This window comes from Loxodonta africana, chromosome 15, assembly GCF_030014295.1.
Source record: "Loxodonta africana isolate mLoxAfr1 chromosome 15, mLoxAfr1.hap2, whole genome shotgun sequence".
NCBI classification, from domain to species: Eukaryota; Metazoa; Chordata; class Mammalia; order Proboscidea; family Elephantidae; genus Loxodonta; species Loxodonta africana.
In genome coordinates, this window is record NC_087356.1 from 28,813,951 (window position 1) to 28,826,302 (window position 12,352).

Sequence of the window (12,352 nt, forward strand, 5' to 3'; positions counted from 1 at the left end):
GGGCTCCTTGCTACTGCGCGTGCGCCATCGCACGTCGCGCTAGCGTCACCACGCCGGCTTCCGGGAAAACTTGATTGGTAAACAGGACTTTGGTGGCGGCAGTGCCCTTCTTGGGCGGCGGCCGGTAGCACAGGTTGATGAGTTTGTGTATGTATCCTTTAGAATTCAGGTAGTGCAGGACTTGGAATGAAAAGTTAAGCCCCACTGCCCCCAGTTTCTTCCAGAAATTTATTAAGTGCTTACATTCACATTTATTGTGTATTTAATTTGTACAAATACTTATTTTCACATATATGTACATCCTTCTTTATACAAATAGCAGCATCCTGTACATATTTTGCACTATGTCTTGGGCAGTGATTTTCCCAGTCAGTTTATATATACATCCATCCTTTTCTTTTTAATGGATGCAAAGTATTCCATTGATTATAAGGGCCATAATCAAAAGTACTATATTTAACCAGCCCAGTGTTGATGGACCTCTAGTTGTTCCCAGGTTTTTTTTTCCCTCTGTTGCAGACAATGCTGCAATGTGAACATTCTTATCTATATATCCAGTTACATCGAAATTCCTAGAAGTAGAATTTCTGAATTGATGGATATGCAAACTTAAAATCTTAAAATTCTCAAAGATATTGTCTAATTACCCTCCAAAAATGATTGTATCAACCTACATTCCCACCTACAAACTTTTATTGGGTTCCTACCAATTTTTTTTTTTTTTTTTTACCATGTGGTAGGTATCAAGCTAGAGGTGAAAGGCATGTACCAAAAAATAGCGGAGAGAAATTAAGAATGAAGCTCAAGTCCAAGATTTCCACACACTATCAGGTGTAGGGATCTGCACCTGTTAGAAAACCTCTGAATTCTGCAACAAAGGTCAGCATCTCAAGTAGGTCTGATGACAGAATAAAGTACTAAATTCCAGATTAAACTATAGATAATAATTATGACTAATTAGAAAAAAATTTTTTTTGTTTCTAATTTCTGAAAGTACTTTACATACATTGTTCGTAATCTTCACAACCATTTTGGAACTGGGTAAACTGAAGCTCAGAAAGGTCTGAATTATCGAATGAATGAATAGGAAAAAAAAATCACTTGCTTTAACATTTCTGAGATAGTCACATTCCAACCCCAAGTTTAAATTCACAAGAATTTACAATTCTAAAGCTTTCACATAATTACAAATGGGTCAACATCCGTAAATTGCTAATTGAAAAATTAGCATATGTTAGTAGCACACAGTACTAACTTACATTCAGGCACATTCATGTTTAGTGCTAAATCAAAAAATACTCTTGGAATTTATGAAATATCCAACAGACTTGTAATAGTCAAAAGCGCAAATGGTACAAATGACTACAGACATGACAATATACAAAATGTGACATAAATCTACCCAAAACTAAAAAAAGCTATATTGACCTTGCACTTACAATTTGCTAAAAGACACAAGCTTGGGGTGGGAACAAACTCAGTTATAGTTGACACAAGAAAGTCCAGACCTAGGCAGAATAGGACTTCCAGAAAGTATGGGAACTAGCAAAGAGTAAGCTTTTGGATAGAAGTGGGCCCAACATGAAGTAAAAGAATGCCTTGAGAGGTACACATTATGCTGAAATGGAGTATATAGGAACAAGAGATATTTGGAACACAAAACAGCTAAGTAGTTGACACTAACAAAACTACTAGTATCCAGCAGGGCTCCAGGTATCATGTGGGAGTTTGAGGGACTCCACTCCTTAATAAAAGCAAAAAAGTGGCAATGGGGAGAGTAAGGAAGAGCCTCATGGATAGGTGGTCTGTGTATGTTACACCAAGACAAGTCCCAGTTATCCTGATGGATACAAAATGCAGGCACTGGGACAAGACAGCACCCTAACTATGAGAATAGAGGCTTTAGGTCAGGGTGGGACCTGATGTTGAGTTCCAGGACGTAGAACTAAAGCTCCTTAGGCTCTTCCTCCTACATGTAATACAGATTTATATGAGAGGTTGAAGATAATGCTGAGCCTGCAACCTGGAGTCAAGTGTCTAGAACTATCAGAAGAAAATACAGGCTGGGGCCCAGAAGAGGCCTAACTATATCTGGGGTTTGCTAATAGAACTGAATGTTGGAACTGAATATTTTAGTATGTAAAGATTTCACCGCTACCAGAAATTTCCCCTGGCACCCCATAATCTTATGCCACCCATCCTAACCTATAGTATCTATGGCTTCTCTTAATTTCCATGGGAACATAGGAAAAACAGAGACTGGTCTGGCTTGCAGATATTTAGTATGTGTTGTTAGCCTCACATTACATACTAGTATCATAGAAGTAGGCCATCTGAAGTATAAAGCTGAGTTCAAAGGGAAAAAACCTTGGAAAATGTATATAGCCTGAGCCGTATCTCTACATTGTAGTACTTCACACAATTTCCTCCCAGAGAAGCATAACCCCATCACTGAAACAACTCCTCCTAGTAAGTGCTAGAAGCATTTTCAGAAGAGAGGAAAAGAGACCTATAAATGCAATATCTGTCTTTAGAGGTCCCACTCATGAGTTTACCTTCTTGTGGGCTCTTGTTATCTGCTGTAACACACAGCCCACTCGCTGGCACTAGAAGAGTCCCCATATAGATCTAGGCACTCCCAAAAGCTTACTATCAAGGGAAATGTTTAGAGCCATGGATTTCCTTCCTCCAACCAGCTGATTCCACATATAAATCATGAGCCACCCAGCCCTAACGTACTTTATGATGGTATCAAGAGAAGTTAGTGAGAAATGCACTAAGCAGGCAAACAAAAACAAAGGCAATCCAGGTCAATGAAGCAGGGTATAACTCACCACAATCCCTTTGCCACAGCCCCCTTTTTAAGCTTCTCCACAAAAATCCATACTGTCTAGTCCAAGATGCTTCACAATAAACCATCATGAAGAGAAAAACATGTCTTACCATGTCATATTCCTTAAAAAATACATTGACGAAGAAAAAAGAAAACACATAGATGAAACCAGAGTGTTTACAAGCAATCTATATTCTACAGATATTCCAATGAATGACATAAATGAGGTAATATGGCAAAATGAGAAAAATATAAGATTGTTCTCTTCAGTGCATAGAATTCATGGCAGCTGCTGGACTATGTAGCTACATAAAAACAATATTGAATTGCCTAAGTTAATACAAAATAGTTTCACATTTACAAAATGAGACCAAAATGTGTTACCTCGTTTCTTACAGAAACAAACCCACGTGAATTCCTTTTTTCCTGTACCCTTTTGCCTTGCCAATTCCCTGTTCTCCACTAATGTCCCCTTCTTTTTCTAATTACTCTCCTAGTCATTTTGCCTGACCTTGCACCCAAGTATGGGAGACAGAATCCTTGAGGCTCAAGATTCTATGGCGGCTGTTTGCAAGGGGGAGGAGGCTACAGTAACTGCCACACTGGATACACTTATGTGGGAAAGAAGGGGGAAAGTATCCCGTATGCCTCTCAAGTACAAAAAAGTGGAATGCTAAGATGCCTGTATTGCCCCCAGGAGCCAAAAGTAGAAGATTCTGAACAAAAGAATTGCAACCGAAGGACAGAAGAGGGAAGATGTACAACCAGCCGTGTCTTCTGGCTTTTTGGTGTCTGCTTCTAATGGCAACAGTCTATTTTATGAAGCATCAAGGCACCGAGAAGATCTCTGCTTCTGCAAGTTGACAGAAAGTAACATCCATGAACGTAAGAATGCAAGATCAAGACTTGTCACAGAAACAATGCCTAAAATGAAGGGGGGCGGGGTGGCAGAAGAGAGACAGAAGTCCAACCTGGCCCAGACCAACCCAGGCAAAGGATGGGAGAATTCAAGAAGAAACTAAAAAGAGAAAGCACCTGGGATCCCATCATTCCCCGCAAGATGCAGTAAAGCAATGTCATCCTGTCTTCAGTCAAGTTACAGAAAGAGCTCTTTAATCCCTTCCTTTGGTCCTCTAAAAGCTACAGGAAGTTCACTATTCGCATCAACTGATATGGTTTCAGAACAACTGTAATTGCTCAACCTAGATGACTCTTTCCTTCCTCCCTAGGGATGTTAACTATATATTATGTATAATTAAAAACACATATTGTAAAAATCGATATATTTTATGTAATATAATACATACAATATAATTAAATACTAGTTATTATATTAAAGAACACCTATAAGAAACTTTGAGATGATTTCCCTAACATAGGAGCTTAGGAAAAGTGAAAATACCACTTCTGTCTTGTAGGATTTCACCTCCCCAGAGCTCAGCCATTTAGGGACCCTTATAGCTCTCCTACCAATCCCTCCACCCAATCCCGTCTTCTTGCTGGGCATCTGACCTCCCTATTGGCTATCTCATACCTTTAAACTGCCTGCTTTGTGACCTCATTCTCCCACCAAACCTACCGCCATATGGTAGAATCTTGGGGTTTCCACAGAGCTGCCTGTAAACAAATTTGGATCATCGCAAGTGACCAGTGACCAGTGGCCTTCATACTGGTCACATGCTGTCTTTGGCTTCAGCCACTAAGACACCTTCTAGTATTGTCTCTTCAACCCTTGTATCTACAGCTGATGTCTCCTCTTCTCTGACCATGTCAGGTAAGCAAAGAAATTGTTTTCAAAGCTTTTCATTAGATTTTTTCCCCTTAAATTTAATAGTGGAGTCAAAATAGCATGGACTAGTGGGGGAAAGTATTGAACTAGAAATCTGGAAACCTAATTTCAGTTTTGGATTTGACATTTACTAGCTGCGTAACTTTGGATAAGTCATTCAATCTCCCTCAGAATCTGCTTCCTCATCTATTACATTATTAGGCATTAGATTGGTTGACTACTATGGTCCCTTCATTTTCTAATACTGAGTTTCAAAGGGCACACACATAGAAAATGAAACCAGAGACTTCTTGAGAGTGTTTCAGCAGAAATGGAGAGAAAACCTAAGTGGTGTAGAAGATTAGCAATATATATAGAGACAAGATATTTCAGCTGATCTCTCTACTGACATTTCAACTGTAGTTATTTCAAATTTAGAGCTCTTCAAACAGTAATATTCACATGTTTTGGTATTTTCTATCTAAACGGGGTAAAAAGAGAAAATGGGGAGAGAGGATGGACGATACAGGACTATTATGAGGCAGGGACTCCAGTCTAAAGGCTGTCCAGGACTCTTTTCATCAAGCAGAGGCCAACAGGAGCCAAGACGGGGAGAAAACATGAGGATGGAAGAAATGGAGAGTGTGGAGGAGTTCTCAAGGGAAAAGAGGTAGTTGGGATGGAATGTCAGGGAGAACCAAGGATTTTAAATTAAAGCAGAAAGACCATAGAGTGGAATCTACTCAGAGCAAGGCAACATGCTTAGATTAACGGACTCAGAAGGAAACTAAGGCTAGAATAGGCTATCACTAGAAAAGACAGCTTCTCAGGTAATCACACCCAGTTGTTTTTTTTCCCTTATTGCCTCTGGGAACACAGTTGGCACTTGACAGTTTCCAATATAAACATTTTAGAAGTAAGTTTTAGAAATGATGTGCCCCATAAACAAGAAACTAACAAAAGTGGTTATGGGGAGTGGGAGGCAGAAATAGAGTTTTCAGTTATGTCACTATTTTAAACCACGTAGAGGTTTTACCTTTTAAGATTAAAAGTGTTTTTGAAAATATGATGTCTCCTAACTCACATCAGAAGGACAAATTTCTTGGTGTGATTAGTAGGTTCCAAATAAGGGTTGGTTTTCACCTTTACAAGTACTAAACATACTTGTAAACAGTCATCATCTGTTTTTAGACTTTAGCTACCTAAGAAGAAAAAAAGAAAAAGTCAGGCTCCATGTTTCTAATTCCATATTTATCTAAAACAATTTTTGTGGAGTTATTTGTGGGGAGGGATTCCCTACATTAAATAATTTTTTTTCTTTTTTTAAATTTTGGATTCTAGTAGTGATAATAGCTTTCTGGCTTTGGGGACATTTTCCTGGACAGTGAAGATGATTATAATCTAGGTTTTGAGGATAAACATAAAAACCTTTATGACAATTTTAAGTGTTTTTTGTTTTTTTCTGTTTGTTTATGTGGCTATATTAACTGAAATATCAATTTCTATTAAGATTACTATCTGTTACTTGCTGGATAAGTGATACTCAGAGAAGTATGAACAGGCATGATAAAACAATTCCTTTATATTTATTATTTTTCTCTCTGCTTTGTACCAGTTTTGTTGAAATATCTGTCTACATATATATTGTAGCTGCCTATAAATTCACATTTACTTCTTTCTGATGCTTGTTATGCAACTTTTACTGATCTATTTTCTGTCTGTACTGATGAGAAATCCATTCAAAATCACCTATTAAGAACTGCTTTTTGGTTAATACTATTCAAATAATATAGCATGATGGTATGGAACTTCTTTATTAGTAAGTTTATTATGTTTTGATGCTTGCTATATGCTCCAGTTTTCATTAACACCTACATTTTTTAAGTTATTTGAGGCTAAATATTTTTCATGATTAGTATATTTGTCTTTCCAGAACTTATTGTATCTTCCTTCATAAAAATCCTAAGGAATATATCACTTTTATTCATGCATGCATTATTATGATTGTCGTTACTGTCATTGTGATAACCACTTTATAGATGAGGAACCTGAAGCTCAGAGAGTTTAAATGACCTTTTTCTTTCCAAAAACATGTTTTTGGGAATGTAAAATGGTACAATTTCTGTAGAAAACAATTTGGCAGTTCCTCAAAAAGCATTACCATGTGACCCTGTGATTCTACTCCTAGGTATATACCCAAAAGAACTGAATGCAGGGACTTAAACAGATACTTGCACACCAATGTTCACTGCAGCATTATTCACAATAGCCAAAAGGTGAAAACAACCCAAGTGTCCATCAACAAATGAATGGATAAACAAATGTGGTATATACATAAAATGAAATATTATTCAGCCATAAAGAGAAATGAAGTCATGACACATACTACAACATGGATGAAACTTGAAAACATTATGCTAAGTGAAATGAGTCAGAAACAAAAGAATAAATATTATGTGATCCCACTTACGAGAAATATCTATAATAGGCAAATGCATAGAGAAAAAAAAGTGGATTAATGGTTTCCAGGGGCTAGAAGGAGGGGGGAATGAGGAGTTATTGCTTAAATGGGTGCTGCGTAAACTGCCACTCAGGTAGCCATTTTAGCTTAGGATCAGAAGCCAGGCTTGACCTAAGAATGACCTTTTAAATTTATCAACTGGACTGGGTTACTATATGTGAATTCTTGAAAATGTTCTGTGACTTTCACAAGCAAAATAAGCACTGAAAATTACAACAGCAATAGCTCTACTGTTTTCAAATGGACCCAAAAAAAGTCTATATTAAAAGTTTTGTTTCTCTCAGTTTCTGGTAGAGTTCTGGTAAGGGAGTCAGGATACCTAGGTTCTGTAACCTGGTAATGCTCAAACATAACAGAAGAATTTGAACAAGTCATCTGACCTCTTAGAGTCTCAGTTTTCTCATCTGTAAAATGAGAGTATTGGAACAGAAGTTATCTCAGGACCTCCATACCCTAAAATACTTCAATTCTAGGAAATAGGATATGGGTCAATACTAGTACAGGCTCAAGGGAAAGACAAGGCAGGGAGAAGGTTGTTTTCAGCCTAGAGAACAGTGTATCAGCCAGACTAGTTGGGTCTTCTGCATATCTGTGCCCAAGTTGGAAGCATAGGCAGTTGATGCAGAATAGTACCAATATCATAGTACAACCATCATAAAGTTTGGGTTTTGGCATCTCATTTAGCATTGGGTACTTGAGCCTTTCTAATTGCAACAACTTTAAGGTTGTTCCTCAAACATAGTGAGAATTTATCAGTCTCACTGGTTTTTCACTACCCTCTTGTTTCCTACAGAGAATTTCCAAAATTCATCTTTGCTTGGAACTCCAAGTTCTCTGCAGCTCTCTCTTCCTGTGGTGAGCGATGCGGCTCCCCTAACAGGAAGCGTCTGCAACCTCTCCAGAGTCTCTGCTCCAGCTGTCAGCTCGGCATGGCTACTGCCATCAGCCTCTAGCACCTCCTTCCAACCACTCATGGGTAGTGCCTACCTTTACCAACATTCTAGCACAACCATGTTGTCTGGAGTTTCTGGCCAGAGCCAGATCTCCACTTCATCTGCCTCCTACCCAGGTATTTTTGAGTGGGATATCACAGGAAGCACTGAGAAGTCATCTTCACTCAGGGACTTCACTGTCACTGTCATTGACCAGGGCACATCTATTTCTTCCATGCCCATGGCAGCTCAGTATGACAAAACTTCAGATACCAATACCATGGTCCCTCTGTATCCATCACTGTCTGCTACCCTTGTTCAGGGAACATCAAATCAGGGACATAGCTTGTCACTTCCCTACCCGGAAGGGAGCCAGGTATACTACTATAATCAAGGCACACTGGGGCCCCTACTATCAGGAGAACTTGGCCCCTGCCTGCAATCCTATTGCTCTGTGTCATACACAGGAGGTAGAGCCTCTGCCCCTCAACCAGAAATGGTAATGGTACTAAAGGAGGTTCAGCCCACAAATGCCCTACCACCAGCCTCCAGCTCTGGAATTTACTATTCCGTGTCTGCTCAACCCGTCGTGGAAACAAGTTTTCAAGGTGAGTAGAAAGAGCAAGAAGGGGGAGGAATAATGTCAGCATTCAGAAGGAGGATCAAATTTGCAGCTGGGAAGTAGTGAGTCCACAGATAGGTAGACAGTGAGACTAAACACTACCCTCATTCAGTGCTCTCCAACGTTTCCAAACTTCATGTAAGAACACCTAATACAGGTGGGACACTGTAATGTCCCATTACACTACATATAAGAGAACCTTAAGAGCATACCAAGGGATACTACCCACTGCCCTAGCTGATCAGTTCCCCTGCCCCACCACACTGTAATTAACTCCCTTCTCTGATCTTTAGTCTCTTTGGAAGGCTCTTCCAAACTTTTATTGTAGTGGTGCCAGTTTAACTTTCCCTCACATCCTTAATTTACACCAGAATTTAAAACCTTGTGTTCAGATACTCTGTCTAAAGCAAGCAGGTACTGACTCTCGTCTTTGTTTACATATCTTATAAGGAAGAGCTCATCTCCCTGTCCTTAGTCCATGACATGAAGTATTCTTACTCTCTCAGGAGAATGGAGAGAACAGAAGGGACCCTGCATGAGAATGCCAGGCTTTATTTTAAAAAACACTTAATATTTTTAAGTTATCTTCATATTATTTATTTGATTTATAACGAGAAATACAAAGAAAGCCAAGAAACAATGACATCAAATCATCATGGGTCAGAACTAGAACAGCAGCCTCCTGGTTTCTAAACAGGGTCCTGTTGATGGTTCTTAAGAAGAGCTTGTAGAGAGCCTTGCTCATTGTTGGGGAAGGTGCCTGATTCTCTGCTGGTATGTAGGGGGAGCATCTCACTTACCAGGGGCTGAGTGACTTCTTCCTTGATTCCTTTGTAGTGATGGAAACTTCCCTGGGGATGGAGACTTCCCTGGGATTGCAACCTCCAAGTCAGACATTTTGTCTGCCACAAACTCCAGAATTTCCCAAGTCCTGCAGTGGCAGAAATATCCAGATACTTGAGAGTAACCCACCACCTGAGCTTGGGGATATTCCAGTGATAGCTCCAGTCCAGAGTTCTAGTAATCTCCTTGCACTGCCTCCAGCTCCAAGCCAGGAACAAACAGAGAATAAGAATTTGGATGAGATTAAAAGCAAGCCTCCAAAACTTCTGGATGCCTACCAGATCCCAATAGAAAACCAAGATCCTCCACTACTCCCTTTAGAAATTCCTGATATTCACCAGCTTCTGGCTTGCATTGATCCCCTCAGTCAAGAGGAACAGTCTGGTTCTGAAAACGTTGATCTGGGAAAGAACAGCCTGAGTCTTGAAGATCAGGGAACACTTGAAAATGGCATTGAGTCTACCAGTGGTTTTGCAGGTATCACTACACTGATGAAGGATATTCACCTTCCTCAGCTCTTCAATTCCTTGAAAGACTTTGATCAGTCCAAGGATCCCAAGGCAATTAAAACCAAAGATACCAAAACCATCGAGGTGAATCAGGGGCAGGAAAAGTCAAGCATGAAAAAGAGTTCCTCTGATCAAGTCAGGAAGAACAAACGCAAAGCCTCTGAGCCTATCACTGGTGCTCCCAAGGCCAAAATCCAAGCAAAGAACCCAGAGGGAGAAGTGATTGTTTCCCATGCAGAAGCCAGTGACAGGGCTCCTGTGAATATTGCTAAGCATTCTAACAGCAAATCTCAAAAAGCTGTATCCAGCAGGAGCAGCAAAACTAAGGGCCATGGGCAGGAAAAGGCCAAAAGGACCAGAGAAAACAACTCCAAGAAAGCTGAAGACAGTAAGCAGTCAGGAAACAAAGTGAAGGCAGAAGAGAAGCCAACCATTCCCAGGATGAAGCGGAAGAAAAATCAACTTGAGTTTAGCCAAGAGACTTTTAAGAAGCCTCGAAGCTGCCTGAGCATGCATATGCTGGAGTCTGTGCAGGTTTTCCATGCACTGGGAAAGAAGAATGATAAGAAAACTGGGCTCTCCTCTTCCCGAGTCCTGGGAAACTCAAGCAACACCAAAGACCCCCGGCCATCCCCAGCTATCAAACCATGGCTGAATACCCCACGTGACGGAAAAGGTCCTGAGAAAACTCAAGTCAAAGCCCAGAAACCAGATGGCAGCGCTGAGAAAGAGTGTCCATCTCCATCCCAGTATGAGCTGCCACCTCCTGGGAAGGTCAAGTTGGTACCTTTGCCTTTTCCGACCTTGGACAAGCCTCAAGCTCGACCTGTTCCTCGGAGACCACAGTCCCTGGCTTCACATCGGTCTTCTGTGGCTCACCCTCCTCGGCCTGGTCCTAACTCAGTTCAACCAGGTGCAATCGATCCATCCCGGCCAGCTCCTGCCAATCCATCGTGGACGGGTCCTGCTAGACCAGCTCGGCCAGTTTCAACCAACCAGGCCCAACCAGGTTTGACCAACCCTACCCGGCCCAGTGTTCCTCAGTCTGCTGCTTCTAGGCCTACACCGTACAAAACATCAACTTGCACTTCTCTCCAGCGGGAGCCTGTTCCCACTGTTGTGACCAAGACACAGTCCCCACCTAAGTCTCAAAACCAGTTTCTACTACAAGACTTCTGCTTCCAACCAATTCCATGGAGGAAACCCAATGTTCCTGAGCCAGTAATGTCAACCCCCATCACAGAAGAGCAGAGGCCAGAGCGTGAGGCCATGAAGAGGAAGGCTCAACAAGAACGTGAGAATGCTGCCAAATACACCTCTTTGGGGAAAGTGCAGTTTTTCATTGAGAGGGAGAAAGACCTAGAAAATGCTCGATTTTATGGTTATGCAATATAATAAGAGCTGTTAGGATTTTTCGTGCCACTTTGAGTACCAGCTGTTTTTCCACATACACATATATAGATAAATATAAAATTCTGTATTTATTTTCTAGGTTAAAAACTTAATTGAATAAAGAAATGTAATAGAATTAATAGATGAGTAATAAAAAGACTTTTGAGTTTTGAGACACTGTTAATGGTTGTATTTCTTTGGTGGGGGTAGAATCAAAGGCTGCATTAGAAGGAAGAAGAATTTGGATGGGAGAATAGGGGAAAGAGAATAAGCACTGAGGAAAGAATAAAGAAGTTGGTCCAACACTATCAAGGCCAAAAGGGGAGAGAGTTTTAGATTATAAAAAAACAAAGGTGGGGGAAACGGCAGAGGTAAGAAGCAGGATCCGAGGTTAGACTAAAAGAAAAGAATAAAATTTGGGTAAAGTTAAAAGATGGCAAAAGATGAGTCTGGGTTGACCAGGAGAAATTTAAAAGTCTTTCATGGAGACCTTCATGGCCTATCAGATAGCTACTTTAGAAAGCAAAGAGGATTCAGGACACACCTCCAACAGGTTTGGGTTGCCTTTTACAAGGATGGTTATAGCTGGCAAAGATGAATACAAAACACAAAAGAACCTACTAGGGAGCAGCAAGTGCTCAGAATTATCCCAGGGGCAGCTGATAACTTTGGGGCCTAGCCAAGTGAACTGCAGCAGAATGCGGCCTACCTAGAAGAATAGGACCTGGAATATAAAACACCATTTACTAAACACTTGTCCTCGGGGCCTTTAGGCATGCTACTTCAATTAACCTTCACAACAAGAAGCAAGGCCAGTGTCACTGTACCACTTTACTAGGGAGCTGAGGTCATACTGGGCTCAGCAATGGGCTGAGGTCACATTGCATACGGAGAAGCAAGACCTAACGTGAGGCCAATCCCCTTAGAGTCCA

General features: G+C 40.6%; 1 protein-coding gene across 1 annotated transcript; it reads left to right on the forward strand.

Annotated features, from left to right (window-relative positions):
• Positions 1–2: 2 nt before the first annotated feature.
• Positions 3–11,423, forward strand: C15H2orf78 (chromosome 15 C2orf78 homolog). Its single transcript, XM_003413574.3, has 3 exons — positions 3–4,607; positions 7,916–8,662; positions 9,514–11,423. Exons 1-3 carry the CDS (start codon positions 4,511–4,513, stop codon positions 11,421–11,423), a joined length of 2,754 nt encoding a protein of 917 aa, XP_003413622.2. The 5' UTR covers positions 3–4,510.
• Positions 11,424–12,352: the final 929 nt, after the last annotated feature.